Below are 27727 nucleotides of genomic sequence, written 5' to 3'. Positions count from 1 at the left end.
TTTAAAACACTACAGGTATGGAAAGTCTGGTGTGAATCAATTAAATTTATTTCATTCATTAAAAATAACTTTTTGATTCAATCTACATAAACACAACAACTAAAGAACAAAAGTTAGCTTATAAATAAAAAACTATATAAATTGATCACAAATTCTAATGTGTTCCTAATTGCTATAATTAATTTAAATGTGCCTTGGAGCTAACTTCAGTTTAGTTTACAATAATGGCGGACCTGGTGGAGTTATTATTTTTCGATACGTTCGCTCATGAAAATACCGAAGTAAGTATACTTCCCGAGTGTTTTATTTGTTCCGGTGTTAATATCTGTTGCGGTTTAGGAACTGAATTTGGATTTAGTGCAGTTTCCGAAACCGGTTTATGTCACGGAGGTGAGGATAATACCCCTGGGGGCGCGAGTGCAAGCCGACTTTCCCGGTGGTGTACGTCTGGGCGCCACAAACCCCAGCCAATTTCAGATAGAGTTCTTCGTCAACGATCTTGGCAAGCCAGGCGCCAGCACGTTCGAAACACTTGGTGGATTCGAGTACAATCAGAATGGGTGCATCAACCTTAACTGTCTACCAAATGATACAGTTCGGAAGATACCTACTGACGGTTTGGTCCTAAGAGGTATGCAATAATCTACTGCAATGTTAATGGCATTGCTATTATTATTATTGTCGTTCATTTTCGATGAATTTCTTATAAGATTCATCTGAATAATATTATTTCTAGGATGGTATACAACTATAACATTAGCAGTCTATGGAACATTGACTGCAAATATCACAGAGCAGATCATCCCTCCAGTGGTAACACCTTCATTGCCAGCTCAGCCAAACACAATTTCTGATGTTCAGCAGATTATCTCACAGAATCCAATTGAAAATGATTGGCAAGAACCTATACAGCAAGTGCCTATGGAATATAACCAACAAACAGCCACACAGTACCCGCAGCCTTATGTCTCACAAGAGAACTACCAGCAAGAAAACTATGGTGAATATTATGGTGAGGCTCCTAAAGATCCTAGAAGTTATCATCATACACCAGAAACGGATTGGGACAATAAGGGTAGGAGTCGACCTAGTGAAACGGAAAACACTAGGGAACAACGTACACGAGATGCCCCAAGTTATCCAGTATGTTTTCTACTTTACGTAATTGGAAGATCGTTAATAAGTAATGTTTTAGCAAAAGCCTGAGGTTGAGCAAAGCGAAAGGAGGGAGAGGAGATATTCGCGGTCGCACAGCAAGGACAGAAATTATAGGGAGACTAGCAGGGATAAGGAACAGGATCGTGATTGGGATCATGGATATCGCGAACATGACAAAGATTGGGATGGACGAGACCGAGACAGATACAAACATTCGGATAACTACAGGTAGTTTATAAATTAGTAAACTTTAAAAATTCAACTAGATTGGTATTTTGTTTGCAGGAGATATAACGATAGAGAGGAACGGAAGAGACCTAGAACACCGCCTCCAGTTCACTCTCCGAAGCGACCTCATACTCCGCAAAGTGACAACGCCAAAGCTTCCCCTAAAGAAATGGACATCTTGAGCGAGGAGGAAGTGGAACGGCAAAAGATGGAAACATCGAAGAAAGAAGTGGAGAAGATGTCCGTGGTTGAGGAAAGCAGCAACACGATGGACGTCGAGGAGTTCGAGCCGATCCTTAGTGATGAAGATATTTTGGACGATGCGGAGAATTTCCAGGACGAGTACGATTACAACGGATATACCAACAACGACGATATAATTAAACTGTTTATACCTGGACAAACTCCGCTTCAACACTACAAGAGGAAGACCAGTTTCGAATTGGATAATGGCAACCTGGTTGTGGACGAGCATCTGAAGACGATAATTGGTATAGTGGACGATTTCTTTAAATCGAGCATTACGAAATACACCACCAAGGATTTCCAGAGGATGAATGGGCAGATCAAGGAAGAATTTGTGCATCTGTGCGAAAAAGTGATGCAAATGTTTGAAGGGAATTTTTGTGTAATCGCGCAAATGTACTCGGTCTGTGCAGGTGCTCGTGATGAGATATCGACGCAAGTGGAGTTCATCATCGATACATTGGTGAATTGGTTAAAAGTGGCGTTGGATTTCGACATGGCCAATGAGCAAGAACAACCTGGATACAAAATTAGGCACATCAAGTGCGGTGTTAAATTGGCCGAGTGGGTATCGAGCAGCGCAGATTTCCTGAAGGTCCTCTGGCGCAACAACGTCTACATCCATCAGAGCTTGATCAACTTGTACGAAAGCGAATTCATGGCGTTATCCATCAAACTGATGATCTTGAAAGCTCTAGACACTTATTTATTGAAGAAGGAATCGGTAGAAGTCTTCCTGTGCGGAAGATTCAGCGAAAACTCTGAATACTCATTTGAAAATTCCGTTGGATACAAGGTACTAATAAGCATGCTGGAGAAGAACCCATCCGTGCGGTTGAAATTTGCGCTCAATTCAATTCTGAAAAAAATGAATTGCTTTGAAGTGCTGGAGAGGACGAAAGAAGTCCTCAAGAATATTTGCGAACAGGAAACGTTGACGAAAGAGGATTCGGTTTTCTTGCAGGACAGCTTATCGTACGTATTGAACCTTATACAGGCGGGTTCCTTTTCAGTGTCACAGCCCAAACGGTTTTTGCCTGTAGTCACCCAATTCGAGATTAATCGCAACGAAAACGACGCTAATTTAGTAGAGTTATTCAGACGTCAACATTTGCTGGAAATGCTTCTACTTCTACTGACGCATTGCTCGACAATGATTTCCAGCAATATAAAAACTGTTGTCTACGAGATTCTGGCAGAACTGAGCCAAAGTTTAGATGGTTTGAAGTACATGAGCGAAAACGACGAAGTGATCAATGCATTGGTAAAAGTATTACTCGTTGGCGATGAAGAATTTCCGCTAGAATCGGATCTCAGATCGCACAATTTGGGATTGAAATTGGCCTACGAATTGCAAGCTCTGTGTCACGTTGATAATTTAAAACAATTTAAAGACTGCGAGTGCAACGAAGTCGTAGATCAGTTGCACGGTTTGTTTTGCCTGAGTTTCAACAACGTTGGAAAGTTAGCTGTCGGTAAAGTGTTGAGCTACGGCGACAACCTGTCTAATTTACTGCAATTTATCGATTTGAAATCGGAGGCGAAAATGAGGAAGTCGCCAGCCGTCGCATACATCATTGACTTGTTGAATCTGGTTATCGTTTGTTTTGGGGATATTCCTTTGTTAGAAAAGTATCGAAAGAAATTGTTAGATATTTCAGCGGCCAGTGAAATATTTGAAAAGCTAGGGGATATGACCAATTATTTGCGACCCTACGAGAACTTCAAAGGGTCGTACGACGTTGCTGAATTGGTCGATTGCATTTGCAAGCAGCAGGTAACTAATTTCTCAGGAATTTTGATTACTTGTTTAAGAATTCTCGAGCACATCGGTATATCGAAACATGATAACAAAACTCCACTGGAGAACCCTTTGAGCAACTTCAGCGAGCTGAAATACAAACACGTCATCCTGCAATTATATCCTTTGGATGGTGTAGGTTTACTTCTGAGGATTCTCGGTGAGCTGTGCGATTTCTATGAACAGCCCAGCTTGCATAATTCCACGTTCGTTTCTAGCCAAGGTATTTTGATCATAAACATCATAGAGCCGTGTATCAAGCTGCTGAAGCAGATGCTCACATACGTGATTCAGTGTAGGAATACGCATTTCAAAGACCTTACGGCCATTCAGATACTGTTGCAAACGTACAATTTGTGTCAGAGCTTCCCGGTGACGGCGCTCGGATTTCATAAATCTCGGAAACTGTGCCAAGAAATAGTGGATACTTTATTAGTGTATACTCAGCCGGTGTCCGAAGAAATTCACGAAAAGGATTCGTTGAATAAGACGCTGTGGACTCTCATGTGCGGCGAAGTGATTAAATTTACTATGTCTGCACCGTATGCATTTATAGCAGGTTTATCCGTTTTCTCCGAAATGTTGCCTCTACCACTGCCAGTGCAGACGAGCGAGGAATTGAGTGCAGAGGAAATTTCCTGGGCCGTTAATCTGAGGAAGCTCTGGTCTGCACATCTACATTCACATTCGTCCAGTATTCAAGATATGATTGCTAAACTGTGCACCACGACGTATCAACCTTTGCTGAATCTCCTGAGGAAAATCTGTGCGCAAATATCGGATCTGGCCGCAAATTCAGCGCTCATGATAGCCAGAGGAATTTTAGACAATGTGCACGGAGCTATAGTGTTGAACGATGATACAAAGAAGTTGGTATGTAACGGATACATAGCTAGGCTAATGAACTTTTTAGCCTGCTTAGTGACCCACGGTTCGTTGAAATGCACTTTCCTTCATCTGCTCGCGAATTCGAGCGGCGGAAAGGGCGATGAAAAATATCCAGCAATTATACTGGCGTTCGCACAGATTCTCCGGAGTACGAGTAATGTTAATTCGCACGTTCAGACTCAGGAGTGCATCTTGAGCATATTGCAGAGCTTCTGCGATACTGAAATCACTCTGTACCAGAACTCCACGTCGGATATTTACTTAGCCAATGCACTGCCAGTGAAAGATCACGTCTTGGTGTTTCTCAACACCATGTTGGAACATATCAGTGGAGAGAATTTATTTATAACGTATTTACCGGTTGTGAGGACGTTGCTACTGTTAACTGAACACGATTACGGTTTTTATCACTTGCGGGAAGTTCTTCTGAAGCGTCCGAACATCTTCCGCAATGTTTTGCAAAAGCTCGAACAAAATTTCTCCAAAGACAATGGGGAATGTCTGTCAACGCTGAACACTCTGGTAGAGTTTCTGCGTGTTTGTTCTGAACCCGAATTGGTAGAAGAAGGAATGGTAGTGCAACCCAGGACAATGAAAATGGATATCCAGGACATTCAGGCGCTGGTTGGCTGGGAGGATAATACCGAAAATCATCCGCTAATTAAATTGGAGGAGAAATTAAAAGTATGTATTGCTCGCTACTATGATAATATCAATTGATTGTAACAATGGATGTTGTTGTTGTTTAGGTTGAAGTGCAGGAAGATTCTACGTTCGAGGGCCTATTAGAATCTATCGAATTGATGCTAACTTATCTGCGCGTCAAGGGTGATTCTGAGGTAAAAGAGATTACTTACGTGGAACAGGTATTACCTTCTCCTGAGCCGCTATTGGCTCAATTCGCTGGACGTCCTATTTTCTCTACACGCGATTCGTTGGACGATCGTCTTACGGCATCCTATTGGTTGACACCGCTCGGTGTCGACGATCAGCTGCCGCAGGACGCTTGCGAACCGGATAACGTACGTTTGATCTGGTGGACGACTGCGGATCCTACATTGCCCGATGAATTTCAGGTGACCTGTGATTTGGCAGACGTGTGCAGGCAGGATCTGGCTTCCGAAGTCAATCTCATTAAACAGGTAGAGAAATTGTGTCGCGTCTGTCCATCGGAAAGCATCGAGCAAGTCGAAAAAGAAAAGCGAATTAACACGCAGAAGGACAAAATGAAAAGGCCTTTCGGTGAGTCAATATTCAAATCGAATATTTAACGATAGTTTTAACTTCGTTCGTTTGTAGTGACTCCTGTTAGGGGGCGTGGTTTCGCGCGTACTATTCAGGTGAGATCCGATCTGTTCCGATCGCGTCCACCGAACACGTCACGCCCACCTTCCCTGCACGTGGATGATTTCGTTGCCTTGGAGACTTGCGGAGCCCAACCCACGGGACCAACAGGATACAACAGAATCAGCAGGGAACTACTTGCTACTTCCCGCGTAGCCAGAGGACCCAGAGGTCGATCATTCATAGCTTCAGACAGAGCAGTCCAATACAGACAAATGTAAATAACAACTACCACTCGTTAATATTATTTCAAACTTAACTTTCTTCTTTTCTCAGGTCATGGTGGGGACCAGGCCGCGTACCCTATTAGTAAGTTCTTGTACGTTTTCAATCCTGTAGGAAAATGGAATTGTGATACGATTTATTTAAAGGGCTTGTTTCTTTTATTTTTCCTTAATTTTTTTTTTTACTGTTGAGACAATTTTTGATAGATATATATATATATACATAAAAATATAAATGATTTTAATTCTGGTTTCAATAAAAAAAAAACGAGCTTAAGTTTTGAAACTCATTTGACTTTATTCCATCTTTGCTTCCTTTTATAAGCGCATATTTTGTACAGTGTAAAAGCGGTTAGGGACGTTACGAATATGCATCCCATAATGCAGCTCGTCAACAGAATGTATGTGGCTGGTATAAAAACGGACAGTTGATCCCATGGTATTAATGGTAAGATTATTAGTTTCACCATGAGGGCTCCGATCAGGATGAAACTAAAGATCAGGCCTATCGCACCGATAGTCTTGTCATTCATCGTGGTACTCTTCCTCGAACTTCTTGAAGTCCTCTTCGGTGAACGCCGTCGTTTCCGGTTCCTTCGAGCGACTCTCCGATTTGAGAGGTCGTTTTCTTACAGCCCGTTCTAATATCTAACGAAATCGAAAGAGATACGTCAATTCACCACATATTGTTTACTAATTTAAAAAAAACGAACCTTTGAAGTGATCGATTCATCCAACTCTATCCTGCAAGTGTCTCTGATCAATCTCAATTTCTCCAAGTTCTCTTTCTTGATCTGCTCTTTGGTTTTCAACGTTTTCTTCAGCTCCGACACAGTCAACTTCTTTTCCGTTTGCAGCAAGTTCACTTTCCCAACTGAAATCGATTACCAATATAATTGCAAAATAACACAATTAAAACGAAATCGAAGCACTCACCTTTCCTTCCTTTGCGTACAATACTTCTGTTGAGTTTTTGGTTGTCCGGCATTAAATCGTGCACCTTTTTGTTTTTCTTGACTTTACCTAAAATAAACAAAATTGAATGATTTATGGAATATACTTTAGTGGGCTGAATTACCTGGTAACTGATTGAATGTATCGTCGACTAACGCCAAGCTTTGTCTTACAATCGCAGCCGACATATTTTAAAGGATACTCGAAGAAGTCTTTGTGGGGAATAAATGTGTTGTGAATGTTTTCATGTTTCCTTGAGGTTATGTTTGATTTATATGTCAGATGATGTTGCCAACTCAAGAACAAATTGTTTGTATTGCAACACCCTGTATTGCTGTGCGGGTAGCAGCGGGTAGTTCCAGTTAAGTGCAGGTAATGTTAGATGCCGATGCTCTAATAGTATCTAATTGGTTTTCTTAACGATTTAACCCTTTTTTAATTACCTGGTATTTAGTTCGCAATTTGTACGAGGTTGGCGCTTTGTCCGGAGGTAGAACAATTGTTTTTTTTTTCCCACACTGACGTTCGATTGTCAAAGTGCTACTGGGCTTCACGAAGAGTACTCAGCTGTCGGCTGCGTTAGTAAGTGCTGTAATTGCTCGTGTAGTGCAGGAACGGGGGAAAAAAATGGTAGATTGACGCCGCTATCATTGGTAAATATAGATATACAGAGAGAGAGATTGAGAGCAGCGAACAAGATTTAGTGCGCGCTCCGAATTTCTATCGAAGCAAGTGCGATGCGAGCGAATCCCGTGCCGTTAGTTGCAAAGTGGAGGATGACCGTTTGACGGCAGCATCGGAGTTGGTCTTGGTGCCAGGAGGAAGTACACAGCGGGGTCTGTCTTTCGGTCACCAACCACTTCCTGAAAGGAGCAGAGCACGGAGGAAGCCCTACGAAGCGGAAGCGTCTCGTGATCAGAGGGGGTTGCAGGCTATGCGGGCGGTCTTCCGGATCCAGTGAGCATGGAAACAATATGGAAAGTGATCAGTTGTTTTGTGGTCCTTCTGTCCCTGGAGCTGTGCTGCGGCCTGCCCATTGGCCAGGACCTTTCCTACCAAGGTAAACGAACATTCTAATCTTGCGAAACTTTCGTTCGTTCAAACGTTTCACCATCATCATCATCAGGAATTCTGTAATATCTTTGCCTGCCTGCAATTCCATCCCTCCGAACTAAATGGGTGTCCTCCTCAGTAGCAAAGGAATCTATCCAACCTATCCCGTTTCTGCAAATATTAACTTGCACGAGAGGGAGAACGTCGTCATTCTTATCGCGGTCATGTTCGACCTTATCGCAGCTTCCTGGTCGCCTAATGAGTAATAGCTCTTTGCCATTTCACGCAACAAGGAAACGTCGACACAGATTCGGAGAGGAAACAAAACGCAAGAAGCATTTGCGCCGTTTCTTTACTGCGTCTCCGCAAAATGAAAAACGCTATGCAAAATTCACGTTTCATGTGACTCACGAAATTTGCAAATAATCGCTTTGCCCCCCTTTTTGTTTTGTTATTATTATTATTATCGGGAAAATTTCAGAATCTACGAATAATATTATGCTATCAAGTTGGCGATTTCGTCATCGGCGACTTACTAAACCTGCAGAAAACGAAAGAGAAAGAGAGCGAGAGAGAGAGAGAGACTACGCTCGTACGTATTAAATGTTAAAGGTCAGGGATAATGAAATTAGATAACTTTATTAAAGGTTAGAAGAGAAAGACCGAAAATCGAAGTCGCTGTACGCGAATTCGCCTCTTGTTGTTTTGTTTCGTCGGAGCCGCCGCCTAAATCCCCAGTTGGCTCGGTCAATGCCAAATTTCGTTTTCGTTGAGAATCAATTATAATTCACTTTATTGGATGAAACTTGCATTCAAAAACATCATTAAAATATTAAAGTTCTTTGTTTTAAGTGTAACCGAATGCATAATTAATTAAAGCATTAAGTAACCACGACCTGAAGGTAGTTTATAGCCTTTCAAGAGAACCACCTCTTAGATAATATAAAAATCCAACTGGAAAGCTTTTACTGCGATGCATCAAGAAACAGCATCACTTCTATTTACATCTTAATATATGTAGAGAAACAACAATGTTTCTTTCTCATAAACTAACGCAAATCAAAGTTTTATATATCGATCATATTTTGAATTATCGATGTTGCAAACTTGTATCAGACCTCTGAATTTTGTTGAGGTCATAGCCGGGCTACGAAATTTGATGTGTGTTTCTTTTTTATCGGATCTGGTCTAAAACCCTAAAGTTTTGCTCAACATCAAACTTTTGATCTACGTCATTCGAATGTAAGCTGTGTCGTTCCACTCGTTTACTATATAATTGATGGAATGCAATATGCGGATTGAGGAAAGTCCACTTTCCGAAGACCGTGCAATAATAACGTTTCGTTAATTAATTCAAGGACAACGTTCGCGCTATAATTGCTTTTATATATAAATAAAAAGTTATATTGAATAATCGCGTGCGATTATTATTACACGGTTGCACCGAATTATGCATTAATAAATATAAAAAAATAATATGATTAATAAGCGTAATACGATTGCCGACCAATCTGTTCATTATATATGAATGTGCATTGGGGGGAAAATGTAATTATTTTTCGTATTTGAACCAATTTCGATGCAATTTCACATAATTAATCACAAATCTGATAGATTTAAAGTATAATAAATTAATTAATTTTGCGTTTTTTTTTGTAATAGCTAAAGTTTGTGGTGTGCGTGCGGTAACGAAAGTAAATTGACGTCGAATTAATAACGATTTCGCAGTGTGTTTTCTTTTTGTTACAAGAGTTATAATAGTAATTACGTGAATCGAAAAAGTTTGTTGCGCGCCTTCAGAAGTTGTTCTTCGGATGATGGAAGGGAGTGGATGTGAAATATTAGCATTTCCAATATTGACAAAGTCACCGAATCCAATTTCATATTGATTACTAACTACAGTTTGTCTCGGGAGGAGTGGAACTTGGGGAGTGGAAGAGGCAATCCGTAAAGAGGGTTGTTAACTTCTCTTCTCTTCTACAGTTAGTTTTTTTTTCCTTTCCTTCCTTCCTTCTTAGGTTTCCATTTGCCTTATGCCACCCCTCCTCAATATGGCATGAATTGAATCGCTGCGTGTCGCCGTCGTCACGCCATGTTCTCTATCCAAGAACAAAAAAAAATGTACATCCATTGACGTAATCGGTCGCCTTATGTCATTGTTTTTAATGTTTATTTACTTGGAATCATCGATTACTTTTATTGCACAACGATAATATTTATTTGCATGTTACTTTTCAACTTTGGAAACGACGATCGTTCGACCAGTTTATCAATCAAATTAGTTTTGTTTACAATCGCTATCATGTTCTCATTTTCATTGCGAACGAATGTGTGTTTATTTGCGTATTTCGACGTGTAAATAATTGCAGTTTTAATCATCCAAAATGCATATCGAGTGTTGTTTTGGACGAAGTTTTGTAAATATTCATGAGCGTTATGTTACGTGGAGAAGCGAACTCGAAATTGTGTAATCCGAGCGAACGAAAGATTCATTTGGCGGCGGTAGCAGGAAGTTGACCGAACTTTCTACGTAATCCTCAAAAGAGATTTCTGTTTCTCGCCTTTTCAATTCAACAACAGCCGTTACGCAAATTTAAACGTGTTTTTTTTTACGGATTCCGAACGTTTTGATCTATACATTTGCATGAAAGCAACGAATTCGCTCCGATTACAGCGAAATCAGGAATTCAAGGTGTGCAAACTTCGCGTAAGATAATGTTTGTTTACCTTTTCGTTTCTCTCTCTCTATCTGAATGGAATTTTGTAAAAAAATTTATTGTTAATTTCGGTTAATGCATTGTCTTGAATTAAATTCGGGGAATTCCAGATGGGAGGAAAACGCATCATCCGCATAACTCAGCGGCGGAGAGTTGCAGAAATGTGTGCTGCTACACAACAATGGGTTTCTGCAATGTTACGGTTGTTAGATGCAACTCATAAACGAAACTTTTAAATAATTCGTCTCTTTGCGTAACCTTCCGGAGGACCGCTTTACATTCTTATGTAAATCGCTTTGCAAATTGCGCAGTTCCGTACGAACACTTTGTTCTAACAGTTTTCTTTTCGCCAAGATTTTGATGGATGATCTCGGATTAATAAGGAAAATGGAAAGTTGTTACCGAGTTATCAATGGTGAGAAACGAGGATATTTAATGAATGGAAATCGTCCGATAATGAAGTAAACTGCGTGAATAATTTATGGGCGAACGTATGCACATCGAGATGTGTTCAACATGTGCATACGTACGCGAGATTTGCGCCTCATTGAATCGCGAATTCCGTTACAGAGTTTATGCACGTACCGTCGTCCGTCATATGCATGCAAACTACAACAACTAATAATAATAATATTATAATAAATCACTGCAATTTGAGCGCAGCAATAATAACTCTATGTGCACGCGTAAATTCGATACTTTTCTTTTTTTAATAAATACGTTAATGGGATAACATTATCGCGTTGCAATTGCCACGTTAATGGTTCGTAAATTTAGCTATTGATCGCGCAGAAAATTGTCCTTGAGGCAAGTGCTGATGCTGTTCCAGGTGTTATGGGAGAAGAGCATGAATAATGCAGTTCTCTTCTGCCATTGCATCTGTAACAGATGCTCGGAAAAGTAGTGTCTGTTCGAAACAGATAGTTTGTAGGATAATTGGTAATCTCTGCCGGACGAACGGTGATTCAATTAATCGATTAACGATGATGAAATGTTCGACCTTTGGTTACCTATTCTAGTTGAGATGCATCCGGTTTAAGCGCCGCCGCCGCCTCGCGTATTTTGGCATCGGTTCAATTGGACATCATCATCATCATTGTTGCAACAATCGGGGGAGAGGTAACAATGCCTTTGCGTGCGCGATCGAACACGTCGGGACGCGCTCCGTTATGCAACGATCAAATTTGAAAACTATTCCAAAAACTCGCTTCGATCGACCACCGTCTTATCATGTGTGGTTTCGAATGGAAAGTTCACATAACTCAACCTTGTGACTCCAAAAAAAAAAAACTATCGAGCAAGGCCGTATTGTTTTTACTTACTTAATTAATTAATTTCATAAAGATTTATACCAATTATAATTCGTCACTGTTTTTGGGTGATTTCCGTGATACGTCATTTCACCAAAAAAGGAAATCTAACGTAGGCTAATCAATACTTCAATTACATTATAAAATTATATTGCGAAATTCACATTTGTCAACTTACAAGTACTTATGTAAATATTAAATCTAGAAATTTAATGATTCAATTACTCAAAATAATTAATATTAATAAAGATTGCGTTGCATTTCCAGAAAAAAAAAAACAAAGCAGTTGTTAAACCCCAAGCGAGGTCACAGTCAAGGTTTCCTAGGTGATGAATTTTCATCTAATGTTTATTTTTAGGCGCGGACGTAATCGAAATTTCGAAGATTCGCCTGTCATTCGTTTTTGATCTTGTTATATATATACAACGCCAACTCACAATTTCGTTAAAATATCGTAAAAATTTGAGTCTCAGTTTTATTATATAGCATAACTTTGAGTATTTTATACTTAGTTTTAAACAACATTACATGGTGTTTTTATTGCATAAATTTATTCAATTTTATTGGATCGTAGTTAGCATATTTTTTTTTGACGTTTACCTGTCATAATACTTATTTATAGCAGAATTTCCAATAAGCAATTGGTCGTTGTTTCTTTACGATCACCATCATCATCGCCTCCAAAAGCATCGACGTTTTTTTCTCTCTCTTCTCTTGCATGCAAACAAGGTTGTACAAGCTTCATAATACTTATTTATAGAGCAATTGTCGCAAATACTTTTGTTTCGTGTTTCTTGATCTGTTTTTTGTTTGTTTGTTGTTGTTTTGTTTTGTTTGGTCTGATCAAAACGCGTTGTGTAACGTTTATGGAAAAAGCAGAGCGAAATGTATATAGGTGGCTTTAACAACAACATTCACTGAGTCACTCGCTCGCCTCTCCGTCTGTCTCTTCGACTCTACCAAATAAAGGAAAACGCGAAAGCGAAACTCGGAAATTATCCAAATTGCTCGAAAATAATAAAAGGAGAGTAATAGGAATACACGCTAAAAGAATCGCGTAAAAGAATGAATTGAATTTTCACTTTCGAGTAATTGCCGTTTGATACAATTCTTGTTTTTGGACTGTTTGAATGTTTGTAGACTTTCTATATTTTATGTTGAAATAACGTAATGTAACGGCTATTGTTATGAATTTCGTGCAGGTCAAGGGCTTCTTTATGTTTGTGGAAAACGGGAGATTAATTAAACGTTAAGTACACGTATACAATGGATGTTGTATATAAATTATTCATCGAGGGAAGAAACATGCCATCCGAGGTGTTTCATTTCTGTTGTTGTATTTATATTAAGTATTGTTTGGGAAGATTCTACAATTGAGAAATTCATAATTAAAGTCCCGTGGGAAGAAGGAATGAAGGAAGGAGGGTTTAAAATTGGATTTGCGAGTGGAGAATGCCGACGTAATAATTACGTTTGTCGAGCTGTGTGCACCCGAAGACGCGCTGCCTATTGCACTAATTAATGATGTCGACTGGGGAAAGTAGAAATTGCTTGATGATGATTGAAGGTTATTAAAGAAAGATAAAAATTATATATATGGATGTAAAAGCAAAGGTGGAAAATGTAAGGAAAATTGGAGTGAAACTTGGCGTGACGTTCGGAATTGCGCTACAACCCATATGAGGGGAGATCGATTATACAAAAGCTGTTTAGCTTCACAGTTATATTCACGTCAACTTTCTCGGTTCATTCATCCTCGTTTTATTTATTCATCTATTACATCTTATGCAATTGCTAGTAATGAAAAAAAAAAACGATTAAAACCGTGTTTGAGTTTCCAATGCAGTTCTGATTTGAGAAGAGCGTAAAGAAATGTTGATTTAGGAAGGTTCGAATTCGTTGAGTCAACTTTGCATGGCGTTACCATAGTAATCTTGTAATCGATAGTCAATTAGAAGATGAAACCACCTAACAAATACACACACGCACACATTTATTTGTAAACGATTAAAGTGAGTTAAATTTGTTATTGGAATACTTCATTACGCGTTGATCCCGGTAGGCGCGCATATCCAATATCAAATGTTTATTTTTCGTTGTTTCTACACGTAACCAAGGAAACCTTTTTATCTATGCAAGCGGGGTTCGGTAAGTGATGCCTGCCTGTGCGACATTTCCTGCACCCGGGCTGCGACCGACCGGAAATGACTTCTTGTATTCCATTCACCACTTAATATTTCGATAGCGCGAGTCTCGCGTAATTGTCTTTCGTTGCGTTGCGTTTGCGCTTCCTAAACTGTTGAATAAAATATATGTTCCCTGTTCCTGTACCTTCCCACGTATAATTAACCTTCTTCGTAACTGTAAAAAGCACATACTTAAACGTATTTAAACAGACAACCTTTTGTTCTGTTCCATTTGTTTCTACGAATTTGATGAACTCTTTTATGCATTGTTGAAACGAATCAAAGTGAATTATATGCAAACGCATTTCGAAACGTAATTAGCCGCTGCAGGGATTTGCATAATTTCTAATTATCGTTAATGCTCGGAGCTCGAGCTAATCGATGTTTTGCAAATCGCGTGTCGCTGACTATTATACATTTATATACATACTGATATCGTTTTATTCTTGTTTCTGTTGCAGATGAACATACGCAATTAGTAACTGGATTGATAGCAGTTCTTTTGATCGTTTGCGGGGTCGTCTGTCTGGCCGGTTGTCTCTGCTGTCAGAGGAGGAATGGCTTCAAGGTACGAATCGACACATTTACAATCAGCAATAAGTTGGAAATTACCAATTACCAAGTTTAGGTTTTCAACTTCTCTCAGTTGTTGTTACCTTTTGGTGAGTGTGTGTGTGTGATGTCGACCTGACCTTGACCAAGCGACCGACGTTCGGTTAATATTGCATGCGTTCATGAATTTCAAATTCACCTTTCAGTTTTCTTTTGTGTGAAAACATACAAGATGCGTCATCGTTAACTTTATTCACCTTGCGAATACTCTTGATTCCAAAAGTGGTCTATCGTCAGATCATCATCATCTGTGTTTATACGTTTCTAATCATTTACTTGACAAGTCAAGAAATTAGATATTTTGAATGAATGTTATTAGAATTCTCAATCTAATTCAGACAATGAATTTTCGATTAATGACAAACTTGTGAGGGAATTAATTAAATGTTTGTCATTGTTGGTGAGTGGATTAAATCAACTGGATGAAAAGGTGTTGACTTTGTAGTTAAAGTCAAGTTTGTTTGAGCTGTGAGAAATAATAAAGTCAGTGGATGGATCCTATTGTATGTTAAAATCCGAAGCACTCTCGAGGGTCTTTCGGAAGCCCTTCTGGGAGATGCTGCATGAAGAGGTTTACATGACGAAGTGTTAGTCATCCGTCTATCCATCGTAGCCTGTTGATAAATATTGTAGCGAGGAGGAAATATGAAACGCCGCCCGTTCCCATTTGAACGCAGCAACAGCAGCAGCTTCCGATCTCAGATAACGAGGCTTCCTCTCTTCTGTATCAGAGCTGAGCGATACGGGTTAGAAGAGGGTCTTCTCTTCGTGAATCAGCACAGAGGTATTTCGCCTGTCGTCAAATAATAATATGTCGACACTCTCTCTCTATCTCTCTTTGTGCAAAGCAGACCCCGGGACGTTGGCCCCTTGTAGCCGGTTGCCAATTTATCTCCTGTTTTGAAATACCGCTTCTGCTGCTGTTGCTGCCGCCGCCCCCGCTGCAACAGTGATTCAATAATGTCACAAACAGCGACTCTGCTCAATGGATTTCCTAATTAAGTTATTCCCCCCCTTTTCGCGTCAATTGATTCGAACGAACCCCACGTCGCTTAATCTTTCTCACGAGATGATCCTTCATTACCATCATCGCGACACAAGACTCATCCTCTGCATTCTCTGCTATTCATAACACTGACATTCTTATAACATAACAAAAAAAGAAGATATTTCAATACATACATTCAACAATCAATTGACTGACTACAAACAAGTAAATCCTAATATTAATTTGCGAAAATTGTAGGAATTTAGATAAAAATTGTGATTCATGAATCAAAAAATAAGTTTTATTGATAAAATTACTTATGGAATGACTGCATTTAATTTGCGGTTTTGGAATGACGTTTTGACTGAACACGAGTAGGGATTTGCGAGATCCTAATATTCATTGTATGCTCTCGAATCGGAATTGCAAAGAAGTGCGAACTTCTGAAAGGAAGGGAAAAATCCCAAGAGCGAAGAAAAAAGCGTTGGTGGAGCGGGCGGTTTTTCCCTTTGTATCTGAGGTTGCTTCTCTTCTGTGTGTGCGTTTGAGTGTGCGGAATCGATTTTTGCGAGCCATTCATCCTCCACCCAGGTTCAGCCACCCCTCGACCTCTCTCTAATTGCGCGAATTAGAGATTCGCCACCACGCTCCTTCCTTGTATCAGCATCATCATCATCATGATCAACATTTCGCAACATTTCTCCTCCTCTCTAAGACATAACACCTTCCAATTTCACATGCAGCGAAAAGTAGGAGTGTCGCGACTACTTTCATTTTCCGCCTCCTTCTCCTTCTCTCAGACCGTAATTTGCTTCAAGGATATTTCACCTTTACAAATATACACACACACACACTCCTGAATACACTTCTTTTTTTTGATATTTCCTTTCCTCGCCTTCTTTTTTCCTTCTGTTGTTGCAAATGATGACACAACGAGGATTATTTTTAGCGTGGCGCTCTATTGATCGAACGGAAAGCATCATCTTTCATCCTGCCGACGAATCTTAAATACAAATAGGGATGGAAATCTTTATGTACAGCTTAAGCAAATCAAAGTGATTCGATTCGTTACGATCTGGTCAAGAATTCGCATCCTTTGGTGTGTGTGCGAATGATATATATTATTGGGTATAGATTAAAAATAGCTGAAGCCGCCTTTCGACGTCTTCGGTTTCAATTGGAAGAGCGACCGTGTTGTTACATCACCTTGGGAGACTGTTAAACGCGACTGTGACTCATTCGCGACTTGCATTGAATGCTCTTTTTTTGTGTGTGTGCGCGAATGCAATGGGAACGCTCAATGATGTTAATCATTGCAGATCGTCGTCGTCTGTACCAGGCCTAATATTTATTAACAATAACGGCGAGCGATGATAACTAAACGAACCAACTAAAACACTAATCGTTTCTTTTTTCTCTCTTTCTTCCTCTTTCAAACGCACGCTGCTGCTGCTTACCAGGAGGAGGACAGCAAGGTAAAGTAGTCATTAGCATGTCGCTCCTTTAATTGCTCGCTTTGTAGTTTTGTTCTTGTTTTTTCTTTATTTATTTTAAAAAAAATATATATTTATGTGCATGCTTATTAAAATAATTAACTGCTCGTGAAAACAGGTTAATGGATTCGACTTCTGTAGAGACATTTATTTTAACGATTCCTTTACTCTCTAATAGTTCCCAACCAGTGTGGTCCATTTTTCTCTATAGACGACAATCTAGGAATATTCATGACTAATTAGACTTGCTTATACACTAGACTTGCGGATAATTACAATTACTAGTGGTAATCCCAGGCAATTACAATCGATTGCGGCAACTGCAAACAAAGTGAATATCCTGCAAGTTTCCAACAATTCGTTAATTTCTCAGAAACTCTTGATTGCCAATTGCATCTTAAGTGCGTTTTCGCCTAAAACTTTGTACTTAGCTATGGAACGAGCTGTATTTAAATACACAGTTCAGTTTAGATTTTGAATAAATGCCAATTTTCGCTGCATCCAGTCGTGCCGAGCAAAGCAGATTTAGTGCATGTTTTGAGTGCGAAACTTGCACACACACACACACAAACAGCTATTTTTAGGTTTTCGGCAAGCGTTTGCCGTTTCTGCGTGGAAACAATGCGATGTAAAATGTGTGCAATTTCTGCATGCATTCAAATAATTCGACGATTAATTGATGTACCGAAATTGTAAATTTGTTGCTTGCAAACAATTAGTGAAGCAATTTATAGCCTTTGAATTATGTCAGCTACTCGATCAATAGTAGTTGCCAAGTAACTTACATTAATAGATCTATGTAATTAACGAAAACAAACTATGGTAGTCATGGAGATTTGGTACATCCTTTAATTTGTTACCTGGCGCCTACTCGTTGCCATTGCAATGGTTGCAATCAATTACCGTAGTAACCATCAGTTAAACAAACAGTATATGTGAATGATCCTACGGTGTTTCTTTTTGTTGTTGTTGTTGCTGTAAAGGAGTTCCGAGATAGTCCGGTGGTTGTGTCGGTGGCGAGCCAACTGGACCATGGTCACGTAAATCCCATAGCGAACGGGGAATTCACGATCTTCACGCCGTTATCGACGACGGCATCGCCATCATCCCCGCCGAACAGCAGCAACGTTTTCTCCGCTCACCAGCAAATTATCGTAAGTACCTTTCGGAGAAAATGCGGAGAGGTGAAAGAACGAGAAAGAAAAAGTAATTATGTACGTTTTCTAATCTGTGATCTTCTCAAAACCATTCCAGAGCCGAGCGCAGGAGGACTACAAGGACGGCGATATCGATGTCAGCGATTGGTATGGTGAGTACAACAACATCCTCTTCTATAATTTTATATATTAAGCGCATTAAATCATTCCACCAATCATTTTATAATTTTTTCATTTTTATTATTATTGATTCGCTTTATCGAAATTCCTGGAATTGCAAATTTTGGAAAAGCGCATGCTTTCACCAAAAACACTAAACGGGGAATTTCTTTGATCTATCGATTCGTGGAAACTGTTTTGTTATTGAAAGTGCGAACGAAATACTCCTTTTGTTCTACGATCCATTTTTCGACCAAACATTGTTTGTTTGTTTAAAACGTTCGGCGTGATCTAATTTATTTGGAGCGATTTCAATTTCCTGTCGGATGTTTGATTCATTGCAACGTTTTGCACGACTTCCTGCTGATTACAAATCCGCAGGGGGTTACGTTTCAATCCAGCCACGAATCGATAGGCGGACGTTTTGCACCAGCGTTTCCCATACTTTTGTTGTTGTTTTCAGCTATGCCATCACGCTAGCTTGCTAATATTATACTATATGAAATACCCGGTGCATCCACCCTAAATATTGCATCTCACACACACAATAACATCCAAATTAAATATGTTACTGCGATGGGTGTAATAAAAAGTTTACAATTCATTTTTTTTTTCATTTAGAAAGAGTCTTATAATTTAATGAATATTTTCAACGTCTGGCCTTATGGTAACCATCTGACTCTTACGTTTTACGAGTAGTTGTATAAGACGTCATAAAAGTATCGGAAGAGATTGCTGGGGGCATTTGGGAAAACTTCTCTTTCTTAGTATAAAAATACGCGCTACTACGTGATGTATTTATTTGTTCTTTTTATTGTTGTATCATTTAGGGAGTGGAAATGTAGATTTTCCCCGGGCGAAATTGAAGTACATCCGGGAAGTGGGCAGAGGTTGGTTCGGAAGGGTAAGCATTTCTGCTTCGTTAATGCATCGATTCATCATGATTTTGTAACTGACGTAGGTGGTGGAAGGAACAGCGCAAGGTGTGCTGTCCTCTGCGGACGAATCTGCTTGGAGTCCAGTTGTGGTCAGGATCCTGGAGGCGACGGCTACGAACAGACAGAGGATCATCTTCCTGCACGACGCGTCCATTTATAAATGTCCGTCGCATCCGAACATTCTGAGATTGCTTGGCAGGAGTTTGGAGAATGTGCCGTTGCTGTTGTTGCAGGAGCACTGCGAGAACGTAAATCCATTCATCCATCATAAGCAACGGTCCGTTTTAATGTTTTGTTTTTCATTTGTGCCGTTTTAAAGGGCGATCTAAAGGCGTACCTCAGAGCCCAGCAACAGTCCGTGGATCAATTCTTGACCGGAAAGTTGCCTCTGCTGTGGTGCAAGCAGCTCACTTCAGCCGTGAGACACCTGCACGAACACGACCTAATCCATCCGTAAGATATTAAGGCTTCCTCCGTCGCTTTTCTCTAATTCCCCCCCCCCCTTTTTTTTTCGTTCTCTCCTTTATAGGGATTTGGCGGCGAGGAACTGCAGGCTAACGCATGATTTAACCTTGAGACTAGGCGACTACGGCTGCGGAGCGAACGACTACCCGGAGGATTATTACAACGGATCCGAGAATGTTCCGGTACGTTGGTGCGCACCGGAATGTGTAACTTGCACCTCGACGACCATCCAAACCAGAAAGGTATGTTACCGTTACGAAGAAAGAAACTATTATTTCTTGTCGTTCATGTTTGTTCATCTTCGCCTCTGTAGGTCACGCGAGCTGGCAACGTCTGGTCATTGGGGATATGCTTCTGGGAAATCGAGGAATGCGCGAAGCAACCTTACGGCAATCTCACTGACGATGAGGTCGTCTCCCAGGTCTTCGGATCCGCCAGAGTTCGACTGTCTAAACCAAACTGCATCGCGTCGCATGCGGATCATCTGTAATTAATTCTAACACAATTCTCTTTAACGTTTTATGTATTGTTGACATGCAATTTTAATTGATTTATAGATATCATTTGATGCAATTGTGTTGGGCCGTGCCGGAGTCGAGGCCGACTGCGAACCAAATCGAAGACATGCTCGAGAATATCGACTCGAACGACTTCAATAGTCGATGGGATCAAATGAAACCGAACATAATCATACGAGGGGTCGACGACGAAAACGATCTCACTAACATCACCGTCCTAAACATGGGCCTGAACACCGACGACGATAGTCAGGATGGAAAATATTTATCTGCTAGTATGCATAACTTGGCCGGTTCTCTGGACAACCTTCTGGATGGTAACAAGAGCTTGGATTCCTGGGCGGAGGAGGACGAGGAGCATACCAAATTGCATTTCGAGTTGGGACCATTGCAGAAGATACAGAGCAGCGGTAGCGAAACCGAAGACGAGAACTGGAAGAGGAAAATCGAGCTCGGTCTGTATACGGAGAAGGTGCGCCAGAAGTCGCGATCCGTCGCCGATTTGATGATCTTGACGCACATAGATTGCTCGGAGAGCGATTCGGAAACGCCGCTGCCCAGTTTGGGATACAAGAATGTGCGTTGTCACAATCTGGAGAACCCGAGCCAGATCTACGGGAGCGAGGGGAACTTGCTAAACGTCCACACGACGTTCGAGGAAGAATTAAAGAAGCTGAAGGAGGACAGAAGAGACAGTCTACTTTTCGTACCTGATAAAATCGAGTTACCTACATCCACCGGCGGCGGTGGCGTTTACGATTCTCCGGAGAGCCGAAGACTGCTGGAAGATCTGAACGGCACGTCCACACTGGAACCGCAGACGCAGTTTTTCAACGTCTACAACGTCGTTGCGATAAGCCCAATGTACAGTCCCATCCGGATGAACTACAACAACGACCATTCGTCCTCCCCCTTGCCCGACGTCGTCCTCAACGCTATCCCCTCGAAGATACCCAAGCTCTCCGAGATCATCGAGAACAACATTGCTGTGAACCCGGATTCGAAACAAGTGTACAAATTAAGTGAGGATTTAGTGAACAAGGATAGTAATAGTGAAACTAGTGAATTTACGGATGTGAGCGACAGTGACGATGCTGTGGTCGAGGCCAAGAACGAGATACTCATCACCCTGAAGGATCTGCCCAAGAAGTCGAACGGTGAAAATGGCGATGTTATGCACACGGAGACGATTTCGATACCAAAAATATGCGAAAGTTTCATAACCGAGGCTATAAATCACGAACTCTTGAACGCCGAGAAGATCGCGCAGGAACTATCATCAATGGAACTAATGTCGTCGCGTAAAAACGGAGATAGCAAGTATCCAATAGAAATCATCAAGGAAGAGGCGAGTCGATATAAATTAAGCGAAGACGAAGAGGATTCTGAGAATAGTACAAATGAAAATTGTCTGGAATGCTTGGAAATTATGAACAATGAGGAGGACTCTACAGATCTTTATCTGCAAGAAGAGCGATCAATGTCGAGTGAGATTGATTATTTGGAGGAGCAACTGCAGTTGAGCGAACTCCTCAACCGTGAACAGATTGAATCAGTTTCAAATGATGTTGAACCGATGATCGGAATTCAGCAATTTACCACCGATGATGAAGTTGAAACAGACGAGGATGAAGATGAAACGGACGAATCAGATGAAGATGATACAGATTTGAGTGACGCTGAGGAGGAAGTACGACAATTGGCTGAAGTATTCGTTAAAGACATTATCGAATTAGCCAGCGATATTAGTGTACAGCGTAAAGAAGAATCAGTGCTTCCCATCACTAATAATTTCAGTGAGAACATAAACATTGAGTCGGTCGAGAGAATGAACAATGGTTATAATATTCAAAAAGGTCTCGACAATCCGACGAGCAATGATGCATTCGATCAAGCCTACAAAACTTACTTTATTAACTTGACGGACGACGATAAACTGTATAACATAGATACGGAAGAAGTTAAAGATACAGAGAAACAAGATACAGCCTCGTACAATCAGAGCATCAAGAAGGTTGAAAATGTAGAGAATAACATGAACACTATCGTATTTTCAAAAGAAAAGCATCCGATCAGTCGTGAAAATAGCCGAGTAGATGATCTGACCAATGATATGCAACTGTTGCAGATGTGCTGGAACACGAAGATAGTGGACAGCAAAGATGATGTTATCGCGGAGGAAACATCAAGAAATGATAAAAAACACGAAATTAACTTTGACGACTGTCAGGTTCCAATAAGAATGTTGAATAAGGATGCAAACGGAGAAATTCAATACAATTATACTACTGTTCCATTGGTGTGGCCAGATTTAGAGAAAGAACGTATTAAGCAAATGTTGGAAACTCGTGAAAAGATTGCGAAAAATGATGAAGAGATTCTAAAAACTGATGAGGTTATTATGAAAAGTGAAGAAGAACTTATGGTGGCCAAAGAAGAAATTACGAAAAACGATGAAGCGATTACGAAAACGAATGGAGACATCAAGAAATTCGATGTTGAAATTATACAAAATCAAGTAGACATGAAAGTTTTCGAAGAAATCATGAAGATTGAAGACAATGTCATAAAAGAAAATGAAGAACTTGCGAAAGGTCAAGAAGAGATTGTGAACAGTGAAAAAAATATACTAAAAATTGAAGAAGAATTTATGAGAGCTACAGAAGAATTTTTGAAAAACGATGAAGAAATTGTGAAAACATGTGAAGAAATCACAAAAAGTGAGGAAGACATTATGAAGACGTCTGTTGAAATCATCAAGTTTGAAGCTGATATTGCAAAAGCAGAGAACGAAATTGTAGTAATTGATGAAGATATTAAAATTAAAATAGATGAAGAACTTGTGAATGAACAAAAATGTATTACAGACAGTGAAAAGATTGTTTTGAAAAACGAAGAAGAAGAAATTTTGAAAAATAATAAAATTGGAAGAACTTGTGAAGAAGTAAAGAAATTTGATTTGGAATTTACAAAGGAAGAGGACGAAAATATACAGAATGAAACATACATAACATCAAATGAAGAAATGGGAGAGAAAGTTACTGAATTGAATGAGGAAATTGTGAAAGGTCAAGAAGATACTCAACTGATTGAAGGAGCAATAGAGGATGAGATTGTATCGCCAGATGAAAATGTTTTAATTGTTGATGAGGAGGAACCAGGAGAAACTAGTGTAAACGATAATAGTTGCATAGTCTATCATAATACGATTAATCAGACGCAGGACTTTTTAACGAACGAAATCTCCAATTACATTTGCGATGGTACACCGAAGAAGAACAGCGTAAATTTCGATCTGAGCAATTCTCAGGAGGAAATCAAGAATTCTCAGTTTATGTTTTTGAAGTCGAGCACACCGTATAAACGGGACGGAGGAGCGTCCACTGTAATTTTAGGAGCTTCCGATGACTTCTCTATTGATTACTATAATGGTCTGAAGACGACAACTGTTGCGGCGAGTCCGACTCAAGACGACTCGACTTTCGTTCACCGCAAGAATGATCACCTGAAGTATTCCTTGGAGACGTGGGATAATTTCTTGGGGAAGAGTTTCGATGAGCAACAGGATAGGTATACAAGTGACGAACCTCAGAGTTTGCTGTTTTTGGATGATTCCATTAAATCCTTGCCGTGCGACGAAACTTATGCGGCGGCGGCGGCTAAAACTTACACGAATCTGAACGATACGCCCGTTGAATTAGATGATATTAATTTCGAGGTCGATGACGGAGAAGAGGAAGAGAAAAGTACTTATGACAACTGGGACGGAGGAGCTTCGGGAGGATGGTTCTTGCATCCACAAACCAACGGGGATGACTTGACAGGACAATTGGAGATACCACAGGACGACAGTTACGTTCGCTTCAGCATGGACGACGAAGTGATGGCTGCAATAAGGAATGAACTTTTGACCAAACTACCTCAAGCCCAAGTAAGTTTTATAGCGAGCATATAGTTTAGTAACTGTTCGAATTTAATACGTTTGCTTGTTGAATCGTCGCAGAGAAGTGCAGTAGATTTAAAAATGGATGATGTTGGGGAATACGAGACAACGGACAGGAACGAAGTGTTCATCAAGTACAACGTCTATAATACTCCTTTATCGCCGATCCCAGAGGAATCTCACAGCGAGCTGCTGCATTCTGGCCAAAGCACTCCGCATTGGTAATGTCTCAATGAAAAATTTATTATTTATTCAGTTCTCCCTAAAGATTATGTGAAAGTAATAAAAGAGTAATGTTGTTTGTTTTTGTAGTACAATTAACACTGATTTGGATGACAGTGATAGTAATGATAGCGATTGGTCGGAGGCCGGATCGACTGGACAACATTCTCTCATCGAGGATGAATGCGAAAGTCCGAGATTGTCTCCAAGCAGTACGAATAAGGAGGGAGTGAATAATCTGCAGCACAGACACACACCTAGTCAAGAGTCGTGCTGCTCCAATGACACTCTCTTCAATCTGGAGGAATTGCAGTGCATCGAGGAGGGCGCCAAGAAGAACAACAATATTATTACGGAGCCGGAAACCGTAAATACTACGTTCTGCGTAGATAAAACTTGTGATACAGTTGAAAAGGAGGAATCGATAGAAGTTGAAGACGCTGCTCAAAAAGCCGATGATCTTGAAGTTGTTGTTGACCCAGTGGAAGACTTACCACAGCAACCGGACTTTGTTTTGAAGGTTGACAATACGAATTGCGCGGAGGCTTTGACTTCTCTGCCGGTAGAATCGTCGAGCAGTTCAGAAACTTATTTAACTGTAAGCGATTCGTTGTGCTACACTCTGCAGAACGTGGCCCCTCTGAATTCCCCTGAAGATAGGCCTTGGAAGCACATAGAAGCTTCTCTGTCGAATGCGGCGAGTTGCGATGAGGAGGATCAAATCAAACCCAATCAAGACAATTTGTACGAGAACGTCGATGATACCACCAACAAGAATAATCTTCTGGTCCAGCAAACGGAAATATACGATTACATTGAAAAAGCGCCGTCTTATGTAAACGATGTCGTCGCGAAAGAAGACGTCGACACCGTCAATCCATCTACATACGTTAACTGCGGTAATAATCAGGAGGGTTACGTGAACTGTCCAGAAACGGAGAACGTTTACGACGGCGTTTACGAACCGGTTTACGATTACTGCCCATTGGCGGATATCCGATTCACAGGACCGTCGGATTCCCAAATGATGACCACCTCGTTCAGCGACAGCGCAGATCTAGCCGACGAGCGCGATTGGGACAGCGGCTCCGATACCAGAAGCAGCTCGAGTGGTGAATTCATCTGGAAGGTACGCTATAAATTGTAATGTTGTCGAACGAGCAGCGCACTGTACGTTTCCATTTTGTAGGAGGGAAGTCACGAGGCTTCAGTGAAAGCCTTGCACGCAGCTCCGCAAGATGTAATTAGTTTTATACGCAGTTAAAATAATGTCTGATTTTGGCACGTTTCGCTTGTAGAACACACGGGAGGATTTAGAGAAGCCCGATTTAGAGGATTCGAGCAGTTGCGGCAGCGAAGAGGACGGCGATGGACCGGAATTCGTACCGTCCGCTTGGGATAAGTACGCTACGCCCACGAAATCCGCGCTTCGGTCGCCGGAGAAGACTCTGGAGAGATCCAAAGGTCGTGGGGTGTCCTTCAAGAAGCAGAAGTACCATTGCGTGTACGAGTATCCAAGGGAACCCGACAGTCCGGTCATCCAGAGCTACGACATTTGGACGACGCCGAAGTATCCCGAGGGTAAATAGATTATCGAATGCCGTTTCAGTTTTGCATGTTTTTTATTTGTTGTTTTTTCTTTTTTTTGGTTTTGTTTTATTGGTAAAGTTGATTGGGAATTAGAGACATTTATGAACCGCACTGACACTAAAACATCATCACCATCAACAACAGCATCCACCACCACCACTACTACTACTACACAGAATCTGTATCAGACTTCGAATGTACCCGATTTTATTGGTACGTGCGTTTAGAATGTTGCGCTTAGAATGTAGCGTTTGATGTTTTGATACTCTCTTGCAGGTTCTTCGATGCTGGAAGATGATTTTTATATAAGCTCTTCGGCGAAGCCGTTCGATGTTTTCGGGAATAACTGCCAGTTTTTTCCAGGGAAGGATGGCAGCTGCGAGTGGGGAGATTTGATCAAGAGCGTCGACAACGTGACGCCGGACAGCGGAGCCGAAGACGTGGCCTCCGTTCCAAAGGATTTCACGAGCAGACGTCCGACGGTCATGTCGCTGAAGAGTTTGGCGCAGTTGGCGGTGAACAGGAACAAGTGCAAAAATATCGGCGGCCTGAGACACACCAGGGACAAATTGAAATTGGATCTTCCGCCCAGTCCCAGTGCCTTCACCAAGGGCTTCACGATGGAACCGCCCCCCGTCGAGCCAATAATCGGTGGGCGACAGGTCCCGACCTTCTCCACCTTCGGGAAGAGTCGCTTCGTCGTGCAGCACGTCGACACTCCACCCAGCGAAGAGAATACCAAAAACGTATCGTTCGAAGCTTTACCCTATAAACCGTTGGTCACCGCTTCCCTGAACGATGTCAAAACTCTTGTTGAAAGTGTGAGAGGTGAGGCTAGTCTGTTGGACAGTGCGGACGAAGACAGCGGCATCGAATCGTGCACTTTAGAAAGGCGAAAGTCTGTTTCTTAGTGGCCAATACAACATATGCCAAAATATGCACAGATATTTTAGAGTTCACAAAGAGAAAAACCCACCACCCCCTGTTTTAGCGTTTTAACCATTTTAAGAAATAATCAAAAAGAAAGAAAGAAGAAATCAGTGTGTATTCTCCTACTTTTAATGTATTGTATTTGTAAACATTCAGGAAGCTAATTGCCTTATAACAATAATAGATTAAGGCACATTTTATACAAAGCCAATCTCTCGAAAATCAAACAAACAAACAAAATGAAACGGTACTAATTTACTTATCAGTTTAACAGCAATCGTTATGTTTTATTTTCGCAATTAAAATATATATGTTTTTTATTTTTTATCACTTTAATAATATCAACTGTATTGTTTTCTCTTCTCTTTAACTGTATAAAATGTAAATTATTAGATTTTAATTTTATAATTGATTTGTAATTATTGTATTAGTTCCACATTACGATCCGTTTTGAAACAAACAAAGAAAGAATGATAGTAACAAGATGCAAACCAGAGTTGAGGAAGATGATGAAGAAATTCGTACAAATTGCAGCAATTTTGCGTCCAATCTTGTCCAAGTATGGGAGGTAATTGTAGCCTGATATGATCAGTATTTAATGTG

At 40.6% G+C, this 27727-nt stretch overlaps 3 protein-coding genes across 4 annotated transcripts; 2 read left to right on the top strand and 1 right to left on the bottom strand.

Moving 5' to 3' along the window:
* The first annotated feature begins 224 nt into the window (after positions 1 to 224).
* Positions 225 to 6078, top strand: LOC108564497 (protein virilizer). Of its 2 annotated transcripts, XM_017923575.1 has the most exons (9): positions 225 to 281; positions 340 to 631; positions 737 to 1143; positions 1196 to 1386; positions 1444 to 5005; positions 5071 to 5343; positions 5398 to 5563; positions 5621 to 5882; positions 5942 to 6078. In XM_017923575.1, the coding sequence occupies exons 1-9, from the start codon at positions 225 to 227 to the stop codon at positions 5973 to 5975; spliced, it is 5244 nt and encodes a 1747-aa protein (XP_017779064.1). In that variant the 3' UTR covers positions 5976 to 6078. The 2 variants fall into 2 exon arrangements, with proteins under 2 accessions (XP_017779064.1, XP_017779060.1); XM_017923571.1 differs by having other exon boundaries at positions 5071 to 5563.
* Positions 6079 to 6162: 84 nt separating this feature from the next.
* LOC108564457 (active regulator of SIRT1-like) lies at positions 6163 to 7299 on the bottom strand. The gene is made up of 4 exons (XM_017923512.1): positions 6968 to 7299; positions 6826 to 6912; positions 6603 to 6763; positions 6163 to 6537 (listed from the first exon to the last, which is right to left on the bottom strand). The coding sequence occupies exons 1-4, from the start codon at positions 7029 to 7031 to the stop codon at positions 6415 to 6417; spliced, it is 435 nt and encodes a 144-aa protein (XP_017779001.1). The 5' UTR covers positions 7032 to 7299; the 3' UTR covers positions 6163 to 6414.
* A 79-nt stretch (positions 7300 to 7378) lies between these two features.
* Positions 7379 to 27455, top strand: LOC108564462. The gene is made up of 17 exons (XM_017923523.1): positions 7379 to 7903; positions 14571 to 14677; positions 17170 to 17184; positions 18186 to 18356; positions 18457 to 18511; positions 19349 to 19422; positions 19480 to 19704; positions 19776 to 19909; positions 19986 to 20163; positions 20235 to 20407; positions 20479 to 24370; positions 24443 to 24603; positions 24695 to 25733; positions 25794 to 25844; positions 25903 to 26185; positions 26273 to 26407; positions 26471 to 27455. Exons 1-17 carry the CDS (start codon positions 7807 to 7809, stop codon positions 27103 to 27105), a joined length of 7425 nt encoding a protein of 2474 aa, XP_017779012.1. The 5' UTR covers positions 7379 to 7806; the 3' UTR covers positions 27106 to 27455.
* Positions 27456 to 27727: the final 272 nt, after the last annotated feature.

Source organism: Nicrophorus vespilloides, unplaced genomic scaffold, assembly GCF_001412225.1.
Source record: "Nicrophorus vespilloides isolate i.1.1-1 unplaced genomic scaffold, Nicve_v1.0, whole genome shotgun sequence".
Classification (NCBI taxonomy): domain Eukaryota; kingdom Metazoa; phylum Arthropoda; class Insecta; order Coleoptera; family Silphidae; genus Nicrophorus; species Nicrophorus vespilloides.
This window is presented reverse-complemented; position numbering and strand designations above follow the sequence as displayed.